The 26,273-nt window shown below is 40.1% G+C and overlaps 1 protein-coding gene across 1 annotated transcript in view; it reads right to left on the minus strand.

The window, feature by feature from the left end:
* The window catches only part of agbl4 (AGBL carboxypeptidase 4), a 1,010,561-nt gene that overhangs the window by 24,457 nt on the left and 959,831 nt on the right, over positions 1 to 26,273 (minus strand). Inside the window, exons 10-11 of the mRNA XM_061976109.2 lie at positions 25,429 to 25,581; positions 14,207 to 14,369 (exon numbers count right to left, since the gene is read on the minus strand). Of these exons, the coding sequence (XP_061832093.2) occupies positions 14,207 to 14,369; positions 25,429 to 25,581 (316 nt within the window). The remainder of the gene's footprint in view (positions 1 to 14,206; positions 14,370 to 25,428; positions 25,582 to 26,273) is intronic.

A 26,273-nucleotide genomic window follows, 5' to 3' on the forward strand; every position in this document is an offset into this window, starting at 1 on the left:
ACACCATTAGGATCTACCGTGGAGAAGTCTGCTCTTTAAAGTTTTCAAAGACTTGGACAAGATGCACAACACTCGACAATGGCTTAAAGATAAGTTTGATGATAAGGATCTAAAAACTGCAACAAAAATTTCAAAATTTCACTTGCTGTGTAACATGTTTAGCGTTGTCTTCCGGTAAATAAATGGGTTGTACTTGTATGGCGCTTTTCTACAAACCCCGTTTCCATATGAGTTGGGAAATTGTGTTAGATGTAAATATAAACGCAATACAACATACTTGCCAACCCTCCCGGATTTTCCGGGAGACTCCCTAAATTCAGCGCCTCTCCCGAAAACCTCCCGGGACAAATTTTATCCCGAAAATCTCCCGAAATTCATGCGGACCTGAGTGACGTGTCGACAGCCTGTTTTCACGTCCGTAAAGCAGTTCGTCTGCCGTAAACAGCAATGTTGTGACACTCTTAAACAGGACAATACTGCCATCTACTGTACGTGCATATGTGACAATAACATCTAGGGCTTTTAGAGAGTGCAGTGCACAACTGCGCACACAACAAGGAGACGAAGCAGAATGCATCATCAGAGAGGGTGTTCAGCATAGTTTGAAAAATAGTGACAGAGAATAGAACAAGGATGGACAATTCAACCCTTAACTCAACAATGAGTAGATGAGTGTTATGTGTGTGTATATGCGTAAATAAATGAACACTGAAATTCAAATATTTTTCTTATTTATATATATATATATATATATATATATATATATATATATATATATATATATATATATATATATATATATATATATAGCTAGAATTCACTGAAAGTCAAGTATTTCTTATATATATATATATACATATATATATATATATATATATATATATATATATATATATATATATATATATATATATATGAAATACTTGACTTGGTGAATTCTAGCTGTAAATAAACTCCTCCCCTCTTAACCACGCCCCCAACCACGCCCCCCCGGGACCACTCCCCCCACCATCTCCCGAAATCGGAGGTCTCAAGGTTGGCAAGTATGCAATACAATGATTTGCAAATCATTTTCAACCCATATTCAGTTGAATATGCTACAAAGACAACATATTTGATGTTCAAACTGATAAACATTTTTTCTTTTGCAAATAATCATTAACTTTAGAATTTGATGCCAGCAACACGTGACAAAGAAGTTGGGAAAGGTGGTAGGTGGTAAATTGATGTTAAAGCGAGCTTAGGGATCAGTATGCCTGCTCGTGCTTTCTCTTAGTTGTCGTGTAACATGTTTAGCCTCGTCCATACTTGCCAACCTTGAGACCTCCGATTTCGGGAGGTGGGGGGTGGGGGGCGTGGTTAAGAGGGGAGGAGTATATTTACAGCTAGGATTCACCAAGTCAAGTATTTCATATATATATATATTTATATATATATATATAAGAAATACTTGAATTTCAGTGTTCATTTATTTACACATATACACACACATAACACTCATCTACTCATTGTTGAGTTAAGGGTTGAATTGTCCACCCTTGTTCTATTTGTCACTATTTTTCTAACCATGCTGAACACCCTCACTAATGATGCAATGCTGTGTGGCATGCAACAAGTGCTTTCATCAAATGCACTAGATGGCAGTATTGTACCGTTTAAGAGTGTCACAACATTGCTGTTTACGGCAGACGAACTGCTTTACGGTAGACAAAAACGTGACTGCTGTTGTTGTGTGTTGTTGCCGCGCTGGGAGGACGTTAATGAAACTGCCTAACAATAAACCCACATAAGAAACCAAGAACTCGCCCTTGATCATTCTACAGTTATAACATGTTTGGGCAGGTACGCTGTTTATATTGTGTGCCTGAATTTCGGGAGAAAATTTGTCCCGGGAGGTTTTTGGGAGAGGCGCTGAATTTCGTGAGTCTCCCGGAAAATCCGGGAGGGTTGGCAAGTATGGCCTCGTCTTCCAGTGATAATGGTACTTGATAATGCTTCTTCGGATACTAAGAAATGTTTTTTTGTTGCCATAACGGAGGTGATGATTATTAGCTCGTGTATTGCACACATCGGGCATTCACGATCGATGCCTCACTAATAGTTTAATAACACTTTATTTTAACGGAAATTGTCTGATAGCTATTGGTCCCTAAGTAATATTAATGACCATTTGCATTTCGACACATGGATTTGCACACCAATGCACAATCACTAATTTTTTCCAAGACACACCCACTAGAGATGCGCGGTTTGCGGGCACAACCGCGGAGTCCGCGGATTATCCGCGGATCGGGCGGATGAAATTAAAAAAAATTTGATTTTATCCGCGGGTCGGGTCGGGTCGGGTCGGGCGGTTGAAATTAAAAAAAATTAGATTTTAAATAGATTCAGGCGGGTGGCAGTTAAACCAATTCGGAAATATATATACATAGTTAAATGTTGTTACCCACATACGAAAAACGAGCAGGCACCTGCTGCATATGCCACAACAGAAGAAAAAAAAAGAAAAAGAGATGGACACTTTTACGGAGCGGAGAAGGGACGCCTCGCCGGGGTCCGGGACCGAGGCCCCTTCCCCCGAGAGGGCCCCACCGGGAGCCGTAGCTGAGGCGATCCGCGAGAAGGGCCCGACGCACGTCCAGGGTCACCACCGCGCCCACCGCACCGACACCCCGCCTCGTCCGCCTTCGCCGCGGCCGGCGTCACGCGCAGCAGGTAAGCAGCTTACCTGCCCGCCACCCCCGTGGCCGGGGGCTCGTAACAGGGGTCACTCCGTGCGCTCCGCCCGCGCAGCTTACCTGCCCGCCACCCCTGTTGCCGGGGGCACGTAACAGGGGTCACTCCGCGCGCAGTGCGCTCACGAAAGGGGTGGGGCTCACCCTGGTTGATATAGACAGCAGGACGGTGGCCATGGAAGTCGGAACCCGCTAAGGAGTGTGTAACAACCCACCTGCCGAATCAACTAGCCCTGAAAATGGATGGCGCTGGAGCGTCGGGCCCATACCCGGCCGTCGCCGGCAGTGAGACGCGCTTGGAGGTGCGCTCAGCGCGGCTTCCATATGATTGCGCACTGGTGTGCGTCTGGGTCGTGACAGCGTGGCACGCGAATGTCTGTGCTGCATTGGATCAGTCTCCTTTCTTTAACAGGCAAAAGATTTATAACCTCACTAATGCCTTGCATCGTCTATATTAGATATGTAACAACGGGCGGGTGCGGGCGTGTGCGGTTCTGATCAAATGTTGCATCGGGTGGATGGCGGATGGTTGACGACTTTCTGATGCGGTTGCGGATGAAATAATTGCCTATCCGCGCATCTCTAACACACACACACACACACACACACACACACACACACACACACACACACACACACACACACACACACACACACACACACACACAGGTTATCATTTGGAATAGGGACCAAGTTTTTGATCATACCTTGTGGGGACCACCCTTTCTACAGGTTGTGGAGGCATACAAAAAATGGTGTAAAATGTCCACTGCCCAGTTAGCTCATACACTTCTTTAAATCTCTGGATTGATGAAGTAATGTGCTGATCATTCTTACTGGGGACCCTGGGGAAAAAGACTTAATATGGTTCATGGGGACCAAATTTAAATAATTTTGCATAATTCACACAAATTTGTACGTGACTACTGAGGACCATTTGATTAAAAAAAAAAACAACTTCTAATTAAATATGACATGATGGTCAGAATACAGCACTACAGCTGTCCTCTTATAGGAAGTTTCACCACTTCAATGTTAAAGCAAATCCTGCATCTTCTGTGACATTACTGAAAACTGCTATTTAGCAGTAATGAAGTTGTCTGCAACTCCAACTACCATATTATAGAAGGATGGAACATTCTGAATGTGAATCATACTTTAAAGTAATAATGTTTTTTAATCATGCTGTGTGAAAATGTCATCCTAAGGAACACTAAACCAGATTTTGGTTTTTGGAAAAAATAGTTAGTTTTAACTAAGGATGGATACCATACAGAATCACAGTACTATTAATGTCATGTCTGTGTGATCATGTTTTGTTTTAGTCATGTTCGGTTTTGTTTTTGGACTTTTTGTGCACTTTTGTTTTGTTTTGTCACCATAGCAACCCATTCGTTTTCACCTGTCACGTCACGCACCTGTTTCACGTTTTGAGTCACGCACCTGTTTTCGTTAATCATGTAGGTAGTATTTAAGTTCATTGTTTTCAGTTCGTCGTCCTGGCGAAATCCCGGATTCATACCCCTGTCACACTTTTACCTCTGCGCACTTCATAGTCCATGCCAAGTAAGTTTTTTGTTTATTAATGCCACAGTTAGTGTTTTTGTTTAATTGTTCACAGTTTTTTGCCCACGTGCAAGTCTTTTTGTTTCGTTAGTGAAATTTGTACATCCCACTTGAGCGCGCTCTTTGTTCCTTTGAGTGTTATAAATAAATATGTGTTCACCTTCACGCCATGACCAGTCCAGCTTTACTTGCATCTCGGGAAAACAAACACACCATAGTCCACGTCTTGACAATTAATGCCAGGATAACAAATGTTTCAATTCAAGAAAATTAATTTTCTCTTTTACCTATATTTGAAACACGTAAACAAAGTAACCCAAATTTCCCCGTTGTGGGATCAATAAAGGATGATCTTATCTTACCTTAGCGGGTGCAGTACCAGCTACAGCCCGGTGAGGGGGCTGCTGTGCAAATGTCTCACACTCAAACTAACCAGTAAACATGTTTTATGGGCCAAAACTTAAAAATCACTTAAAAAAATCTTTTAAAAAGGTTTCCCTTTAGGGCAGGAGTGTCAAACTCAAATACAGAGTGGGCCAAAATTTAAAACTGAACAAAGCCGTGGGCCAAGGTTGAACAAATTAACCTTTTAATAGGGACCCAAACAAGTTTTGCATTGAATATTGAACAAGCAAGGCTTATGTAACTTTATAGTGACATGCAAAATTTAGTTTCAAATAATAATAATAATAATTAAAAAAATATCAATGGCATATCAAATAAAATTTAAATAAAAATCGAATGCCTCTTTTCTATTTGCAGCCTTTATAGGTAAATATCAAAATAAACTTTTTCCACAGGCTAATAATACCTCTGAAAATAAAATAACAATAATGAATGAATCAAACATCCAAGCCTGGAAGTAGCAAGAGAAAGTAGATGAATAAAACGCAACACTGAGGTCCAATAGCATTAATACTGAAGTTTTGCCAGAGTCTGTGTTTAGACAGATGTCATTTATAACTTTAAGAAGGGCCGTCTCTGTGCTATGAAGATGTCGAAATCCTGACTGGAAGTTGTTGTGGCAGCCAGTAGAAGCCAAGAAGGGATTTAGTTGTTGGAGGACAACTTTCTCAATTATTTTACTTATGAATGGTTATGAAGAGTTAAGGCTGCATGGGATTCTGGGTATTTGTTTTGTTGTGTTTATGTTGTGTTACTGTGCGGATGTTCTCCCGGAATGTGTTTGTCATTCTTGTTTGGTGTGGATTCACAGTGTGGCGTATATTTCTAACAGTGTTAAAGATATTTATACGGACACCGTCAGTGTGACCTGTATCGCTGTTGGCCAAGTATGCATTGCATTTACGTGTGTGGGCATGCCGAAGTCGCACATATTTTGTGATCGGGCCGGCACGGTATTGGAACGGATGAAAAGCGGACGTGACGTCAGCTCGTAGAGGACGATAAACGCAGTGCCTTTAAAGCACGCCCCCAAGACTGTGGTCCGGGTGTACTACGAGGTAGTGATGGGTTGATGAGGCGTCATGAAGCGTTTCGACACATTGCAAAACTGTATTGATACTGTGTCGATACTGTGTCACTAAATACTGACATCTGCTGGACATTAAAAATCCCTACAGGCAACCTATGGACCGACTCAACTGACACTGATTTTATGCCCTAGTACAGGGGTCACCAACCTTTTTGAAACCAAAAACTACTTCTTGGGTACTGATTAATGCGAAGGGCTACCAGTTTGATACACACTTAAATAAATATATTGTCATTTGTAAGTTACACGTAAGTGTGATTTAAACAAGAATAGCTAAATAAATAAATGTATATACATATAAAAAAATGGGTATTTCTGTCTGTCATTCCGTCGTACATTTTTTTTTCCTTTTACGGAAGGTTTTTTGTAGAGAATAAATGATGAAAAAAACACTTAATTGAACGGTTTAAAAGAGGAGAAAACACGAAAAAAATTAAAATAAAATTTTGAAACATAGTTTATCTTCAATTTCGACTCTTTAAAATTCAAAATTCAACCGACAAAAAGAAGAAAAAAACTAGCTAATTTGAATCTTTTTGAAAAAATTAAAACAATAATTTATGGAACATCATTAGTAATTTTTCCTGATTAAGATACATTTTAGAATTTTGATGACATGTTTTAAATTGGTTAAAATCCAATCTGCACTTTGTTAGAATATTTAACAAATTGGACCAAGCTATATTTCTAACAAAGACAAATCAGTATTTCTTCTAGATTTTCCAGAACAACAATTTTAAAAGAAATTCAAAATACTTTGAAATAAGATTTAAATTTGATTCTACAGATTTTCTAGATTTGCCAGAATAATAATTCTTTTGAATTTTAATCATAGTAAGTTTGAAGAAATATTTCACAAATATTCTTCGTCGAAAAAACAGAAGCTAAAATATTTATTATTCTATACAATAATAAAAAAAAAAAATACTTGAACATTGATTTAAATTGTCAGGAAAGAGGAATACATTTAAAAGGTAAAAAGGTATATTTGTTTAAAAATCCTAAAATCATTTTTAAGGTTGTATTTTTTCTCTAAAATTGTATTTCTAAAAGTAATAAGAAGCAAAGTAAAAAATATATGAATTTATTTAAACAAGTGAAGACCCATCCATCCATCCATCCATTTTCTACCGCTTATTCCAAGTGAAGACCAAGTCTTTAAAATATTTTCTTGGATTTTCAAATTGTATTTGAGTTTTGTCTCTTTTAGAATTAAAAATGTCGAGCAAAGCGAGACCAGCTTGCTAGTAAATAAATAAAATTTAAAAAATAGAGGCAGCTCACTGGTAAGTGCTGCTCTTTGAGCTATTTTTAGAACGGGCGAGCGGGCGACTGATCTGGTCCTTACGGGCTACCTGGTGACCGCGGGCACCGCGTTGGTGACCCCTGCCCTAGTATATACAATAATAATATAAACCAAGTCATTGTATTTCATTTAGGATTATTTCATATCTTCATTTAAATAAAAATATATTTTTATCTTTTTTAGATACAGTCAATAAATAATGTGAACATGTATCATAACATGGAAATCTAAGAGAACGTGTTGTGGATGATTGTGGACTGGGAATTGTTTTAATTTTATTTTTTTACACATTTTTATAAAAAAAAAAAAAAAAAGTTTTTCCGACGTATTACATTTTAGACGATTTCTCTTAGTTATTATTTCTCCGGCTGTAGAAAAGACACGCTCACAGGGCACAGAGGAGGCGTCAGTGCGACACAGTTCGCGTATTGGTCACGTGACCAAAACAGCTCATGGTCGGTCACGTGACTTTCTAAAAGCGGTACGTGCACCGACACAGGGTTTTGCTCTATGAGCTCGACGCATGCGCCGATGCATCGGTGTTGCCGGACCCATCACTACTACGAGGTATAATGACTGATGAAAACCTTCGTTCGATAATGAAGGTTGCCTCAGCTCAAAGCCTGAGCCCCGACATTAATGAACTAGCATCCAAGAAACGATGGCGGGTATCTGGCTTGGGCACATCAGATTAGATCAGTGTGTTGCAAACTGAGCAGTTTAAAGTCCTGAATGGTTGGTTTATTCATTGTTATTTTATTTTCTAATTTATTAGCCTGTGGAAAAAGTTAATGTTGATATTTACCTCAGAAGGCTGCAAATAGAAAAGAAGCATTACATTTTTATTTAAATTGTATTTGATATGTATTGGGACACTTACGACTAAAACTTGACAAAAGTATTGGGCCACTTGGGACTAAAACTGGACAAAAGTATTGGGACACATACGACTAAAACTGGACAAAAGTATTGGGACACTTAGGACTAAAACTGGACAAAAGTTTTGGGACACTTAGGACTAAAATTTGACAAACGGATTGGGACACTTAGGACTAAAACTTGACAAGTATTGGGACACTTCGGACTACAACTTGACAAAAGTATTGGGACACTTAGGACGAAAATTGGACATAAGTATTGAGACACTTAGGAATAAAACTGGACAAAAGTATTGGGACACCTACTCTGGACAGAAGTATTGGGACACTTAGGACTACAACTTGACAAAAGTATTGGGACACTTAGGACTAAAACTTGACAAAAGTATTGGGACACCTACACTGGACAAAAGTATTGGGACACTTAGGACTACAACTTGACAAAAGTATTGGGACACATACGACTAAAACTGGACAAAAGTATTGGGACACTTAGGACTAAAACTGGACAAAAGTTTTGGGACACTTAGGACTAAAATTTGACAAACGGATTGGGACACTTAGGACTAAAACTTGACAAGTATTGGGACACTTCGGACTACCACTGGACAAACGTATTGGGACACTTAGGACTAAAACTTGACAAGTATTGGGACACTTCGGACGAAAATTGGACATAAGTATTGAGACACTTAGGAATAAAACTGGACAAAAGTATTGGGACACCTACGCTGGACAGAAGTATTGGGACACTTAGGACTACAACTTGACAAAAGTATTGGGACACTTAGGACTAAAACTTGACAAAAGTATTGGGACACCTACACTGGACAAATGTATTGGGACACTTAGGACTACAACTTGACAAAAGTAGTGGGACACTTAGGACTACCACTGGACAAACGTATTGGGACACATCGGACTACAACTTGACATAAGTATTGGGACACTTAGGACGAAAATTGGACATAAGTATTGAGACACTTAGGAATAAAACTGGACAAAAGTATTGGGACACCTACTCTGGACAGAAGTATTGGGACACTTAGGACTACAACTTGACAAAAGTATTGGGACACCTACACTGGACAAAAGTATTGGGACACTTAGGACTACAACTTGACAAAAGTATTGGGACACATACGACTAAAACTGGACAAAAGTATTGGGACACTTAGGACTAAAACTGGACAAAAGTTTTGGGACACTTAGGACTAAAATTTGACAAACGGATTGGGACACTTAGGACTAAAACTTGACAAGTATTGGGACACTTCGGACTACCACTGGACAAACGTATTGGGACACTTCGGACTACAACTTGACAAAAGTATTGGGACACTTAGGACGAAAATTGGACATAAGTATTGAGACACTTAGGAATAAAACTGGACAAAAGTATTGGGACACCTACTCTGGACAGAAGTATTGGGACACTTAGGACTACAACTTGACAAAAGTATTGGGACACTTAGGACTAAAACTTGACAAAAGTATTGGGACACCTACACTGGACAAATGTATTGGGACACTTAGGACTACAACTTGACAAAAGTAGTGGGACACTTAGGACTACCACTGGACAAACGTATTGGGACACATCGGACTACAACTTGACATAAGTATTGGGACACTTAGGACGAAAATTGGACATAAGTATTGAGACACTTAGGAATAAAACTGGACAAAAGTATTGGGACACCTACTCTGGACAGAAGTATTGGGACACTTAGGACTACAACTTGACAAAAGTATTGGGACACTTAGGACTAAAACTTGACAAAAGTATTGGGACACCTACACTGGACAAAAGTATTGGGACACTTAGGACTACAACTTGACAAAAGTATTGGGACACTTAGGACTACCACTGGAAAAAAGTATTGGGACACCTACACTGGACAAATGTATTGGGACACTTAGGACTACAACTTGACAAAAGTAGTGGGAAATTTAGGACTAAAACTGGATATAAGTATTGGGACACTTAGGACTAGCACCTGCCAAAAACGCGGGCCCGACCAATGCTGCTTGCAGCTTTAATTTAAATTGTATTTGATATGCCATTGATATTTTTTAATTATTATTATTATTATTTGAAACTCGATTTTGCATGTCACTATAAAGTTATATAAGCCTTGCTTGTTCAATATTTAATGCAAAACTTGTTTGGGTCCCTATTAAAAGGTTAATTTGTTCAACCTTGGCGCGGGGCTTTGTTCAGTTTTAAATTTTGGCCCACTCTGTATTTGAGTTTGACACCCCTGGTTTAGAGCGTTATGGACTCACCCTCATCATGAAGAAAAAAGGAGAAAACGCACAAGACGCAGCCCCCAAGCCAAAGACGATCGATCAAGCATTTGAAAAAGAAAAGAGCCGCCAAACAGAAAAGGTTAATTTGTTCAACCTTGGCCCGCGGCTTTGTTCAGTTTTACATTTTGGCCCACTCTGTATTTGAGTTTGACACCCCTGCACTAGAGTTTTAGAGTCTATGGCATTAAAGCTTGCCATCATTGCTGTGTTACTTTTGCCTAAATGGGGTGGTGATCCAACTTTTTTGCTTGAGATATTGATGGCACGTCTGATGCCTTCAATTTTATCAGTATAAAAGAATTTGGCCCTGTCTCAAGGGCCAAATGAAATTACACGGCGGGCCAAATTTGGCCCCGCGGGCCAGAGTTTGACACCCATGCTTTAGGGGACCTGTTTTTTTTTGTCCCCATACCGTCAGAGGTCCCATAAAGGTGACTGTGTAAACAGAGCGACGTCCCCATTAAGTAAGCATCGCCAGAACACACACACACACACACACACACACACACACACACACACACACACACACACACATACACACACACACACACACACACACACACACACACACACACACACACACACACACACACAGGTGTTGTATGATTAGAGGACAAAAGGAAGGCAGACAGAATAGAGGTTGTCCCTGCTGTTTGAGAGAAGAGGATTCTCAGCTTGACTAGATGATATAATGAGCTGTTATGTTGTGGGTGATGAGATGAGAGGAAAGGACAGACTGGAGGAGAGCGGAGGACATGAGTGGAACACACACACACACACACACACACACACACACACACGTAGACACACACACTTTCAAACTGTGACAAAAGTCTTTAACTGTGAAAAATGTTAAGAGGCCACTTTTGGAGAAGGACGGTGAAAGCATGAGTGGAGCAGCTATTATCTATGTGTTACTTATTAGATTATTGTGCTCATGTGTGCCAGGTGAGGAAAGTGTGTGTGTGTGTGTGTGTGTGTGTGTGTGTGTGTGAAAGGGGGAGGGGCCGCGGTGCTAAAGGTCGCTGTTGATGATTTGCACGCTCCATCGAGCAGACCGCCGGGGCGTAAAAAGCGACATGGTTGGTTCCTTCAACCCGCCTGACCCCAATCTCCGGTCTACACCGGGTCCCCCCCCGTGCAGCCTGCCCTGCACCACGCGGGACCCTGCCTGCCCGTGACCCCCGCCACCCCCCACCTTTTCATAAATGAACTCACACACTTGAGCGGCAAACAAAAAAAGATCAAGCAAGTCCACCCACCCGGGGACGACTTGTCCGCTTCCCCGCCAGACCTTCAGAAGAAACACAGAACACACCAGCGGCACCGGGGCCTAACTGTGATGATAACCATAGAACGTGCAGCACTAAAGCCTAACTGTGATGATAACCATAGAACATGCAGCGCCTAAGCCTAACTGTGATGGTAACCGTAGAACTTGTGTTTGTGCACTGACTTTATGGCAAACGTAGGCCCTCATTAAGATGTTTTCAACACGTTAAAAGAAGAAAAAAAACGCGTCAAAATATTATTGCATTGGCAATAAAAGTTAAATAAAATCCAGTGTCCGCATTCTTATCTAGGCTGCCCTTGATAAACTGTACTTAATGCTGTTGTAAAGTATAGTTGTTTATGAATATACCTGTTGGCTAATAAACTAACCAAAAAAAAAATACTATTTGATGTTCATTTATTGTATTTTATTTATTTTATTTTTATGTTAATTTTTAACACGTTTAACTACAATTGTACTATATTGCTGTCGAATGCTGCACTGTCCAACTTTCTATTATAACAAATTAATAATAAAAACACATTGAAAGAAAGTTACATAATATTGAAAAATAATATTGTAATTATTACATTTATTGAATAAACTAAATGGAATTAGTTCTTATTATTCAAAATTATTGTTTTAGTTATTACACATGTTACTTTTATTATGCTTTCTGATATCATGAATAATAATGATAATACATATTAGGTCATCAGTCATTAATTGCGTATTTGATAAATTCCATAATTATAATTAATACTAATAATAATAATAATGATTATTGTGACTATTATTACATTTATTAAGTAAATCAAACGTAGTATCAATTCTTAATACAATATTATTTTGCTACATCACTTTAATTATTAAATGTATTATACTTTTTGATAACGATAATAAATCAATTGATTTAGTGTAGTTAAGAAATGACATCATAAAACAAATAAAAAAATTGTTTGAATATTAGTATCATTAATAATTTTTATTTTAATAATCAATTACATTAAATAAGATTTAATAATTTTAAAGTTAATTATCGATATAATAAATGATGGAAATCATATGGAATTAATGAAATACATTCAATTGGTTATTCATTTTAAATATTTATTATTGTTATTTAATTATCAATATTATTAAGATAATACATTCAACACCAAAATGAATGTAATACAATAAAATATGTATTTATAATAAACATATTTAATTCATTTATCAACCAACCAATCAATGAAAGTTTATTTACATAGCTCTTAATCAAAGGTGCCTTGAAGGGCTGCAAGTGCATAAATATAACAACAATAATAATAAAACAAATATTAATAATATATGTTTTTTGATATTATTTTTTAAAATGTATAATTTTATTTTATTTTATTGAAATAAAAACATATCTCCACAAAAATTCCCTCTCAGGGAATTTTTATGCAGATATGTTTTTTTATGTAGATATAATTTTATTTTATTTTATTAAAATAAAAAAAAATCTCCATAAAAAGTCCCTCTCAGGAAATTTTTATGTAGATATGTTTTTATTTTAATAAAATAAAATAAAATAATACATTAAAAAAAAAAATATCAAAAAACATATCTTATCGGTTATTCATGTTAAATATTTATTATCATTATTTAATTATCAATATTATTATTAATATGATAAAAAAAAAACAATACATTCAACAACAAAATGAATGTAATAAAATAAAATATGTATTTATAATAAACATATTCATTTATCAACCAACCAATGAATGGAAGTTTATTTACATAGCCCTTAATCAAAGGTGCCTTGAAGGGCTGCAAGTGTATGAATATAATAATAATAATAATAATACAAATTTAAAAAAATATTGATTTTTCAATATTATTTTTTAAAATTTATTATTGTATTTTATTTTACTAAAATAAAAACATATCTACATAAAAAAATCCCTGAGAGGAGTCCTGGGAATGATTAATTTGGGACAATATTAGACACCGTAAGTACAATTTCGGGCTGTTCCACATCATTTCTAACTACAAGCACAACAACAAACGTATTGTCCAATAAATAGTGTCAAATAATCGATGCGTGTATTACTGCCAAGGCAACATTTTGGGATATATTTACTCCACCGCCTCTGTGTTGAAGCTGGAGTGTCCGGCCTCACCACTAGAGGGCAGTAGCGCCACATCCAATCGCCTCATCCTCCACCTGCAGGAAGGAGCACTTTCCATCATCTGAATACGTTTCTTATCACGCCGCGCTAAAACTGCCTCTTCTGTCACACGCTCGCCCAAAATCCCACCGCCACCGCCGGCCCTCGGGGGCACTCCAGCCTGGAGAAGGTCAGCTGAAGGAAAAACGTCCTCCCATCCGTTAGGACGCTCAACGATCGCAGCTGACAGGGATCTGGTTTCTCTTGTTGTTCCATTGTTTAACGCAATCAAAGCCTCACCTGAAAACACAAGCGCCTTTTTCTCCCGCCCGCTTTGTAAACCGAATCAATAGCCGCCGCCGCCATCGCTTGTGTGTCGCCGCGCGGGGGAGACAAAAGAGCAACCTGACCTCCACGACCCGACACGTGTACGCTGTCATCGGGCGGAAACATCAACGCGCACAAAAAGAAGCGTTATCGTCGCTTGGGCGAAGGATACACGTCTCCTCGGTGTAGGCCACGGGCACGGCGCTGGCGGGGGTCATGTAGCTGTAGAAGGACACCTCCAGGGTGTAGCAGTACGACGTGTCGTCAAGGAGACCGCCCAGGAAACGCCTGCCGGTGCCGGCCTTCACCACGTCGCGGTTGAAGGACGTGTTGGACTGGAACGAGACCAGAGACAAAGTTAAAGTTAAGTTAAAGTACCAATGATTGTCACATACACACACACTAAGTGTGGTGAAATTTGTCCTCTGCATTTGACCCATCCCCTTGTTCACCCCCTGGGAGGTGAGGGGAGCAGTGAGCAGCAGCGGTGGCTGCGCCCGGGAATTATTTTTGGTGATTTAACCCCCAATTCCAACTCTTGATGCTGAGTGCCAAGCAGGGAGGTAATGGCTCCCATTTTTATAGTCTTTGGTATGACTCGGCCGGGGTTTGAACTCACAACCTACCGACTTCAGGGCGGACACTCTAACCACTAGGCCCACTGAGTAGTTAGTAAGTTAGGACAAAGTTGGTGTGGGAGGAGCGGGCGGTGCGTTCAAGTACCAAGCATCTCCATTGGCAAGCGTAATACGTTTAAAAATGACGATCGTAAATCCCGGCTCTATAAGCCACTATTTTTTGCCCCCTACACTTTGAGCCCTGCGGCTTATAAAACGGTGCGGCGGATTTACAAACCCCAGAACCAGTGAAGTTGTCACGTTGTGTAAATCGTAAATAAAGTTAAAGTACCCACGATTGTCACACACACACTAGGTGTGGCAAAATTATTCTTTGCATTTGACTCATCGCCCTTGATCACCCCCTGGGAGGTGAGGGGAGCAGTGAGCAGCAGCAGTGGCCGCGCCCGGGAGTCATTTTTGGTGATTTAACCCCCAATTCCAACCCTTGATGCTGAGTGCCAAGCAGGGAGATAATGGGTCCCATTTTTATAGTCTTTGGTATGACTCGGCCGGGGTTTGAACTCACAACCTAACGATCTCAAGGCGGACACTCTAACCACTAGGCCCACTGAGTAGTTAGTAAGTTAGGACAAAGTTGGTGTGGGAGGAGCGGGCGGTGCGTTCAAGTACCAAGCATCTCCATTGGCAAGCGTAATACTACACGTTTAAAAATGACGATCGTAAATCCCGGCTCTATAAGCCGCTATTTTTTTCCCCCTACACTTTGAGCCCTGCGGCTTATAAAAACGGTGCGGCAAATTTACAAACCCCAGAACTAGTGAAGTTGTCACGTTGTGTAAATCGTAAATAAAGTTAAAGTTAAAGTACCAATGATTGTCACACACACACACTAGGTGTGGCAAAATTATTCTCTGCATTTGACCCATCACCCTTGATCACCCCCTGGGAGGTGAGGGGAGCAGTGAGCAGCAGAGGTGCCGCGCCCGGGAATCATTTTTGGTGACGATCGTAAATCCCGGCTCTATAAGCCGCTTATTTTTTCCCTACACTTTGAGCCCTGCGGCTCATAAAACGGTGCGGCAAATTTACAAACCCCAGAACTAGTGAAGTTGTCACGTTGTGTAAATGGTAAATAAAGTTAAAGTTAAAGTACCCATGATTGTCACACACACACACTCTAGGTGTGGCGAAATTATTCTCTGCATTTGACCCATCACCCTTGATCATCCCCTGGGAGGTGAGGGGAGCAGTGAGCAGCAGAGGTGCCGCGCCCAGGAATCATTTTTGGTGACGATTGTAAATCCCGGCTCTATAAGCCGCTATTTTTTTCCCCTACACTTTGAGCCCTGCGGCTTATAAAACGGTGCGGCGAATTTACAAACCCCAAAACCAGTGAAGTTGTCACGTTGTGTAAATGGTAAATAAAAACAGAATACAATATAGGGGCGGTATAGCTCGGTTGGTAGAGCGGCCGTGCCAGCAACTTGAGGGTTCCAGGTTCGATCCCCGCTTCCGCCATCCTAGTCACTTCCGTTGTGTCCTTGGGAAAGACACTTTACCCACCTGCTCCCAGTGCCACCCACACTGGTTTAAATTTCACTATGCAAAAGCGCTTTGAGTCACTAGAGAAAAGCGCTATATAAATATAATTCACAATGATTTGCAAATCCCTTTCAACCTATATTCAATTGAATAGACTGCAAAGATAAGATACTAAACATTCGAACTGGAAAAATTTGTTATTTTTTTTTGCAAATATTAGCTCATTTGAGATTTGACGCCTGCAACATGTTTCAAAAAAAGCTGGCGCAAGTGGCAAAAAAGACTGAGAAAGTTGAGGAATGCTCAATAAACACTTATTTGGAACATCCAACTTCAGATTTTTTTTGTTTTTGTTTAAAACAGAACACTTACATGTTGCAGTTAATAATATTCTATTTTCATTTGTCGTTATTTATACTTTCTGAATAAATGATGTGATAATGTTCGTCAGTCAAATAGGTGGAATTGAGTCTGGCCGAGTTTTCTTTAAAATGCTCCCAGTTATTTTTTATCTATCAGAAGATGAAATTAATAATAATATCAAAATCTAATTCCCGGATTTTATTCATTTAATTTTAATCATTTTCTTCAACTGATGTACTAACATCATGTGTTTTATCATGTACAGCATTTACAACAAAACTTGTGAATATGGACTAATTTCATGAATTCCACAGGAAGTTAGAGGGGGATAAATCATATTTATGCGCACCCATAAAATGTGTCCCCATTACCAACGTCATCTTTGACAACGAAGGCATGAACGTAATAATGCACATTCTGAATTCTATTACTAATAAAAGGCATAAGTACGTTGCCTCTATCTTAACACGGCACATAGCTCCGCCCCCTCTGAAGTCTAGGACAGTGTTTTTCAACCACATGGAGATGATCTAATTTCACCTATTTGAGTTAAAAATAGTTTTTTGCAAACCAGTAATTATAGTCTGCAAATGATGTGTTGTTGTTGAGTGTCGGTGTTGTCTAGAGCTCGGCAGAGTAACAGTGTAATACTCTTCCATATCAGTAGGTGGCAGCAGGTAGCTAATTGCTTTGTAGATGTCGGAAACAGCGGGAGGCAGTGTGCAGGTAAAAAGGTGTCTAATTCTTAAAACAAAAATAAACATCGGTTTCAAAAAGTAAAATTGATGACTTTTGAAAACGCCGCTGTACGGAGTGGTACACGGACGCAGGGAGAAGTACAGAGCGCCAATAAACCTTAAAGGCACTGCCTTTGCGTGCCGGCCCAATCACATAATATCTACGGCTTTTCACACACAATCAATCAATCAATCAATCAATCAATGTTTATTTATATAGCCCTAAATCACAAGTGTCTCAAAGGGCTGCACAAGCCACAACGACATCCTCGGTATAGCCCACATAAGGGCAAGGAAAAACTCACCCCAGTGGGACGTCGATGTGAATGACTATGAGAAACCTTGGAGAGGACCGCATATGTGGGTAACCCCCCCCCCTCTAGGGAGACCGAATGCAATGGATGTCGAGAGGGTCTAACATAATATTGTGAGAGTCCAGTCCATAGTGGATCCAGCATAACAGTAAGAGTACAGTCCACAGTGGGGTCAGCAGGAAACCATCCCGAGCGGAGACGGGTCAGCAGCGCAGAGATGTTCCCAACCGATATACAGGCGAGCGGTCCACCCCGGGTCCCGACCCCGGACAGCCAGCACCCCATCCATGGCCACCGGATCTGTGTGTCTCCCCTTCCACAAGGGATAGGGGGGAGCAGAGGAGAAAAGAAAAGAAACGGCAGATCAACTGCAGGTCACACTGAGGGTGGCCGTATAAACAACTTTAACACTGTTACAAATATGCGCCACACTGTGAACCCACACCAAACAAGAATGACAAACACATTTCGGGAGAACATCCGCACCGTAACACAACATAAACACAACAGAACAAATACCCAGAAGCCCTTGCAGCACTAACTCTTCCGGGATGTTACAATATACCCCTCCCCCCACCTCAACCTCCTCATGCTCTCTCAGGGAGAGCATGTCCCAAATTCCAAGCTGCTGTTTTGAGGCATGTTAAAAAAAAAATAATGCACTTTGTGACTTCAATAATAAATATGGCAGTGCCATGTTTGCATTTTTTTTTTCCCATAACTTGAGTTGATTTATTTTGGAAAACCTTGTTACATTGTTTAATGCATCCAGTGGGGCATCACAACAAAATTAGGCATAATAATGTGTTAAGTCCACGACTGTATATATCGGTATCGGTAATTAAGAGTTGGACAATATCGGATATCGGCAAAAAAGCCATTATCGGACATCTCTACTGAATACAACTAAATGTGTGCATTTTTAAGTAAGACCAACATTTTTACAGTTTAATAAGTCTCTTATTCTTTTTAATAACAGTGTTATTCTGAAGGTAACCAATGATAAATTAAATACTTAATTACCATTAATGCGACTTCTGGTGCTGCATGGTTTTGCTGAAGGCTTTATAGTCGTTATTTTTAACACTGTGATTACCAGCGGAATTATTCATTACTTATCGTGTTAAGCAATGTCATCTAAGATTGATCTGAGAGCCAGATGCAGTCATCAAAAGAGCCACATCTGGCTCTAGAGCCATAGGTTCCCTACCCCTGGTGTAGACTATGTGTAATATTAATAATGTAAATGTTACCAGGGGTTGTTGTCTGTGAGTGTTGGTTGCATCCTTCGTCGAATCAAGAGGGGCAAGGCGAAGAGGCAGTTCGTGGACAGGCAAGAGGTCGAGGGCAGGAGCGAGGCAGCGTGGTCTGGGTCCGAGCAGGAAGGTCGTGGATCGAGGAAGGCAGTCAGGAATCCGGATGGGTGTCGAGTGACAAGTCACGGTCACGGAACCATGCTTGGTTATGGTTTAAATTCAAACCCGACGACGACTTTTTACTGTCAACTGAGTTTCGTTTTTTAATGATTCCTGCTGGTGGTGTGCCTTCGAAATTTTTTCAACGCAAAAAATGTGCCTTGGCTCCAAAAAGGTTGGAAAACTGTCCTAGAGCAGTGTTTTTCAACCAGTAAAAAGTCGTTATCGCAATTGTTGGATATGACTTTAAAGCATAACCAAGCATGCATGACTATAGCTCTTGTCTCAAAGTAGGTGTACTGTCACCACCTGTCACATCACACCCTGACTCATTTTGAGGTTTTTTTTGCTGTTTTCCTGTGTGTAGTGTTTTAGTTCTTGTCTTGCGCTCCTATTTTGGTGGCTTTTTCTCTTTTTTTGGTGTATATTTCATGTCTTCCTTTTGAGCGATATTTCCCGCACCTGCTTTGTTTTAGCAATCAAGAATATTTCAGTTGTTTTTTTTATCCTTTGCGGGGACATTGTTGATCGTCATGTCATGGTCAGATGTACTTTGTGGACGCCGTTTTTGCTCCACAGTAAGTCTTTGCTGTCGTCCAGCATTCTGTTTTTGTTTACTTTGTAGCCAGTTCAGTTCTAGTTTCGTTCTGCATAGCCTTCCCTAAGCTTCAATGCCTTTTCTTAGGGGCACTCACCTTTTGTTTATTTTTGTGTGGAGAGGCGGGGCCCGCTCCAAGATGGCGGCGAGGGGGCGTGGCCTGCGGACCCGCGTCCAAATGGACTACAGGTGCGTGGGTCGGGGCAGCTGGGCACAATCAGATAATCTGTCTGTGTATGAAAGGGTGACAGCCGAGAGAGACGGGAGGAGAGGTAGAGAGCCAGAGGCAAGACGCGGAAGCACAGTCCACAGCGAGAGCGAGACGACGAAGACGGAGACGCGGCCGGCTGAAAAGCGGGAAGCGGATCGAGCAGCAGGTGGAGCCGGAGCTGAAAAGCGGCCAGCAAAAGACTTTCTTATATTGAAAAATAAAGAAGTCTAAACCTGCTCATGACGATGTCGTCCGTTGATGGTCCTGAGAACTCAAGGGTCTTCCACATTTTGGTTTAAGCATTAGATACCTTTTTACATGCACCCCTGCCGGTCAGTTGCTTTTTATCCTTCTTTGTGGGGACATTGTTGATTGTCATGTCATGTTTGGATGCTCCACAGTAAGTCTTTGCTGTAGTCCAGCATTCTGTTTTTGTTTACTTTGTAGCCAGGTCAGTTTTAGTTTCGTTCTCCATAGCTTCAATGCCTTTTCTTAGGGCCACTCACCTTTTGTTTATTTTTGGTTTAAGCATTAGATACCTTTTTACCTGCACTGTGCCTCCCGCTGTTTCCGACATCTACAAAGCAATTAGCTACCGGCTGCCACCTACTGATATGGAAGAGTATTACACGGTTACTCTGCTGAGCTCTAGACAACACCGACACTCAACAACAACACATTATTTGCGGATTATAATTACTGGTTTGCAAAAAATATTTTTAACCCAAATAGGTGAATTTACATAATCCGTGGTTGAAAAACACTGCTCTAGGAGATACAAATAATTAGCTCTTGCGACATCCAGTGGACACATTTAGAACAGCAACTAAAATTTCAGCTCATTTCAGTACGTTTGGAGAAGGATACAATAGCTAACCGCTAACAGCCAGCTAGCGCTCCTGAATGTAAACAAACGACTGTAATGATACTAAGTACAAGAGCCAATGATATTTGTTATCATTACAAAATCTTGCAAAAGTATTGAAATACATTGTGACAGCGATACCGGGACGACACTCGCACAAAGTCATGACAATGACGACAGCGGGGGAGAAAAAACAACATCTATTTGAGGGTGTCAGCTTGACTACGAGATGTAAATGTGTTGTCTTGGGAAAAGAAAAAAAAAAAAAAAAAAAGAAGTTCCTTCAAACTGTCATTCTGCTGAGCTGCTGTGCTGAAAATGCAAACTGAAGGCGCTCACCGGTGGGACTTTTGCCATGATTGTGTTGTGCTGCTGCAGCAGTGCATTGTGGGTAAAGTGCTGAATGGGCAAGAAGGCCCACAGCACGGGACCCCCTCCGGGCCGGGGCGTCCCACAGGTAATATTCATCACAGTGTCAATACTGTACGCTAGAAACATTATTTGAGGCTGAACTGTTCCTTTTCGAAATGTTAAAATTAGAGATGTCCGATAATGGCTTTTTTTACCGATATTGTCCAACTCTTAATTACCGATTCTGATATCAACCGATACCGATAAATACAGTGGTGGAATTAACACATTATTATGCCTAATTTTGTTGTGATGCCCCGCTGGATGCATTAAACAATGTAACAAGGTTTTCCAAAATAAATCAACTCAAGTTATGGAAAAAAAATGCCAACATTTATTATTGAAGTCACAAAGTGCTTTTTTTTGTGTGTGACATGCCTCAAAACAGCAGCTTGGAATTTGGGACATGCTCTCCCTGAGAGAGCATGAGGAGGTTGAGGTAGGCGGGGTTGAGGGGTAGTGGGGGGGTGCATATTGTAGCGTCCAGGAAGAGTTAGTGCTGCAAGGGCTTCTGGGTATTTGTTCTGTTGTGTCCGATATTGTCCAACTCTTAATTACCGATTCTGATATCAACCGATACCAATATATACAGTGGTGGAATTAACACATTATTATGCCTAATTTTGTTGTGATGCCCCGCTGGATGCATTAAACAATGTAACAAGGTTTTCCAAAATAAATCAACTCAAGTCATGGAAAAAAATGCCAACATGGCACTGCCATATTTATTATTGAAGTCACAAAGTGCATTATTTTTTTAACATGCCTCAAATTTGGGACATGCTCTCCCTAAGAGAGCATGAGGAGGTTGAGGTAGGCGGGGTTGAGAGGTAGTGGGGGGGTGTATATTGTAGCGTCCCGGAAGAGTTAGTGCTGCAAGGGCTTCTGGGTATTTGTTCTGTTGTGTTTATGTTGTGTTACGGTGCGGATGTTCTCCCGAAATGGGTTTGTCATTCTTGTTTGGTGTGGGTTCACAGTGTGGTGCATATTTGTAACAGTGTTAAAGTTGTTTATACGGCCACCCTCAGTGTGACCTGTATGGCTGTTGACCAAATATGCTGTGCATTCACTTGTGTGTGTGAAAAGCCGTCGATATTATGTGACTGGGCCGGCACGCAAAGGCAGTGCCTTTAAGGGTGGAAATCGGGAGAAATTCGGGAGAAATTCGGGAGAATGGTTGCCCCGGGAGATTTTCGGGAGGGGCACTGAAATTCGGGAGTCTCCCGGGAAAATCGGGAGGGTTGGCAAGTATGACTGGGAGACGCAACTGCTCTGTACTTCTCTCTACGTCCGTGTACCACTCCGTACAGCGGCGTTTTAAAAAGTCATAAATTCTACTTTTTGAAACCGATACCGATAATTTCCGATATTACATTTTAAAGCATTTATCGGCCGATAATATCGGCAGTCCGATATTATCGGACATCTCTAGTTAAAATGTTATAAATCAGGGTTTCTCCATCGAGTGGTACGCCAAAGAATCACTTGATTAAAAAAAAAAAGTGGTTTATTTTCCTATATTCAAACACGGTGTTACTATTCAAATTGTGGGTGATGTCACAGTGGCCAAAAAATATTAAATACACACCTTAACCCTTGTGTGGTGTTCGGGTCTGTGGGACCCCGTTTTCATTTTTTATTAAAAGAAAAATGATACAAATAATACATTTTTCAAACTGAGACTCACTGACTTTGACTCATTTTCTGTGAAGAACATATATCAGGATACATATTTAATGACCACACATAGGGATGTCCGATAATGGCTTTTTTGCCGATATCCGATATTGTCCAACTCTTAATTACCGATACCGATATCAACCGATACCGATATATACAGTCGTGGAATTAACACATTATTATGCCTACTTTGGACAACCAGGTATGGTGAAGATAAGGTCCTTTTTGAAAAAAATTAATAAAATAAAATAAGATTAATATATTAAAAACATTTTCTTAAAGTAAAACTGGTAATTAATGAAAATGAGTAAAATTAAGTGTTAAAGGTTAGTACTATTAGTGGACCAGCAGCACGCACAATCATGTGTGCTTACGGACTGTATCCCTTGCAGACTGTATTGATATATATTGATATATAATGTAGGAACCAGAATATTAATAACAGAAAAAAACAACCCTTTTGTGTGAATGAGTGTGAATGGGGGAGGGGGATTTTTTGGGTTGGTGCACTAATTGTAAGTGTATCTTGTGTTTTTTTATGTTGATTTAATAAAAACAAACAAAAAAACCCCCAAAAAACCCGATACCGATAATAAAGAAAACCGATACCGATAATTTCCGATATTACATTTTAAAGCATTTCTCGGACATCTCTAACCACACACCATACACCCCCCTACACATTTATATTACATATAAGATGTCCCGGGGCTAATAGAAGTGTGGAAATTGATGTTCTGTTTACCACACACACACACACACACACACACACACACACACACACACACACACACACACACACACACACACACACACACACACACACACACACACACACAGCAGTCATAGACAGGAGGAGGACAGAGTGTAGGTACACAGAACATCAGAAGGTCAAATGTGCGAGAAAATGAGAGCAGACAGTGTTGACAAACAATTTTGCAACCTCGTGTGGGAACCGCAGGTGCAGAAACACAAAAGAAGAATCCATGTGGGATGCAGAAACTGGCAGAGAAATTTCCCGTGCGACGTTCATATTGTTGTTACTCAGCCAGCGTTTGTGGGTCTTATGGACCCGTTGCATTTTGTGGCTTTTAATGCCTCACAATCAAATACTTTTATGTTAAAATACTGAACAGATGTTTATTGGGATATGGTAAACATTTCTTCAATATAAGGTGAGGTTTTATCCCAAGAAAAAAATGTGGAGAAAATAAGATATGTCAGGTTCAAACACTGATGACATCTATTAAACAAGACAAGAAGCAAGGAATTAAACAGAGACAGAATTCAATTTAGCTCAATTGAGGAGAAACGTGTAGACAGGGTACAGTGTCTTCCCACGCTCTGACGAAAGATTGTACGCCTCCTCTTTTATTTGGACTTTACCTGATTACATGGCAACAGCTGTTTCTAAGGGAGGGGGGGTCGTAAACAGCCATCGCCTTTGGTTACAAAACAGTTCAAAGAAAAGGTCGTAAAACAGTTCAAAGAAAAGGTGTCTTAACAGAACAGATGTTTATTGGGATAAGGTAAACATTTGTTCAGTATTTTAACATAAAAGTGTTTGATTGTGAGGCATTAAAAGACACAAAATGCAACGGGTCCATCAGATCCACAAACGCTGGCTGAGTAACAACAATATGAACGTTGCACAAAGGTTAAATAGTTTTTAATGAATACTTAGGCCTAGTATGCTATTGAATTTTAATGTTGGTCATTATGGTGGTACTTGGAGAGCCACTTTTTTTCTGAGGCGATTGTTACATATAAAATAGTTACAACTAGAAGTGTCCTGATCAATCTTTTCCACCTCCAGCATAATATTGATACTGTAGTCACACACAAGTATTGGCCAATACCGATACGATATCAGCACGTATCATAAACACTTTTATTATTTTGTATTATGGAATGTTAGAAAAGGCTTGATAAAATGAAATGATCAATGGTAGGTGTGAAAAACACTAACCGATTTGTTATTTAAGTGGACCCCGACTTTAAACAAGTTGAAAAACTTATTCGGGTGTTACCATTTAGTGGTCAATTGTACGGAATATGTACTGTATTGTGCAATCTACTAATAAAAGTCTCAATTAGTCAATCAATGGTGACTATGTAGTTTAAAAAAAATAAATAAATAAATTACGTCAGCAAAATAATCCACCATGGGGCCAGAGAAAGTTGCGAGTGCCAGCACTCTGATGAAGAAGAGGAGAAACGCTTCTGAATTCGGGTTAGAAGCAAAGTGTGAAATTGGAGGAAGAAGGAAGCTAATATTGTTGACAAAACAAAGATGTTAAGATGTTGGTTTTCAATGAAAATAAAAGTGGTGTTAAATGTGCATTTATCATTTTCAATAATAATTTACATTGTTTTACACATGTAAAACTAATTATTCTCCATATTCTCCATAAAATGTGTTTTGTTATGGATTTTAAGGATTTTTTTTTAACTTTTTCTAATGGATTACGAATGAAAACCGAGGTTTGAATGCAAAAACTGCAATATAAAAAAAACCTGAATAATTATAATTATTAATGTATATCATTAAAAAATAAAAAGGCTTGTAAAAATGAATAGATGAACGGTTACATTTTCATTTTGTTACGGGATGCATATTGTCGCGCTAATATTATTGGTAAACAATCTTCTTCATGACGTTTGCACAAAGACTCACGAAGGAGAAGTCGGCGGCGTTGTTGCACAGCAGTCGGGGGAAGACGGCCTGCCTTTGGACGCGCTCCTCGTCCTCGAAAACGTTGCCGTACATGAAGCCGTTCAGCATGGTGGAGTGGGCGTGGACGTCGATGTAGAACTCCAAGTTGACGCTCTGGTGGGGGAACACAACAGCGGACGTGACTTTAAGGTTGTCAAAGCTCTTGGGAAGATGGCCGACATTTGTTTAAAAAAACAACAAAAAAACACCACATAAGTACCGGGTCTGCATTCTTCTCCTCCACACCACTATAAGGTGAGGTTTTATCCCCAGAAAAAAATGTGGAGAAAAAAAGATCTGTCAGGTTCAAACACTGATGACATCTATTAAACAAGACAAGAAGCAAGGAATTAAACAGAGACAGAATTCAATTTAGCCCAATTGAGGAGAAACGCGTAGACAGGGTACAGTGTCGTCCCACGCTCTGACGAAAGATTGTATGCCTCCTCTTTTATTTGGACTTTACCTGATTACATGGCAACAGCTGTTTTTAAGGGAGGGGGGGTCATAAACAGCCATCGCCTTTGGTTACAAAACAGTTCAAAGAAAAGGTCGTAAAACAGTTCAAAGAAAAGGTGTCTTAATGCAGTGTTTTTCAACCACTGTGCCGTAGAAGATTATCTAATTTCACCTTGGTTATATATATAATTAGATATATAATCTCCTTTTCAGGTGAGAGAGGACGTTAAAGGCAGTGCCTTTAAGGCACGCCCCCGATATTGTTGTCCGGGTGGAAATCGGGAGAAATACGGGAGAATGGTTGCCCCGGGAGATTTTCGGGAGGGGCACTGAAATTCGGGAGTCTC

The sequence above is a fragment of the Nerophis lumbriciformis genome, linkage group LG14, assembly GCF_033978685.3.
Source record: "Nerophis lumbriciformis linkage group LG14, RoL_Nlum_v2.1, whole genome shotgun sequence".
Lineage (NCBI taxonomy): Eukaryota > Metazoa > Chordata > Actinopteri > Syngnathiformes > Syngnathidae > Nerophis > Nerophis lumbriciformis.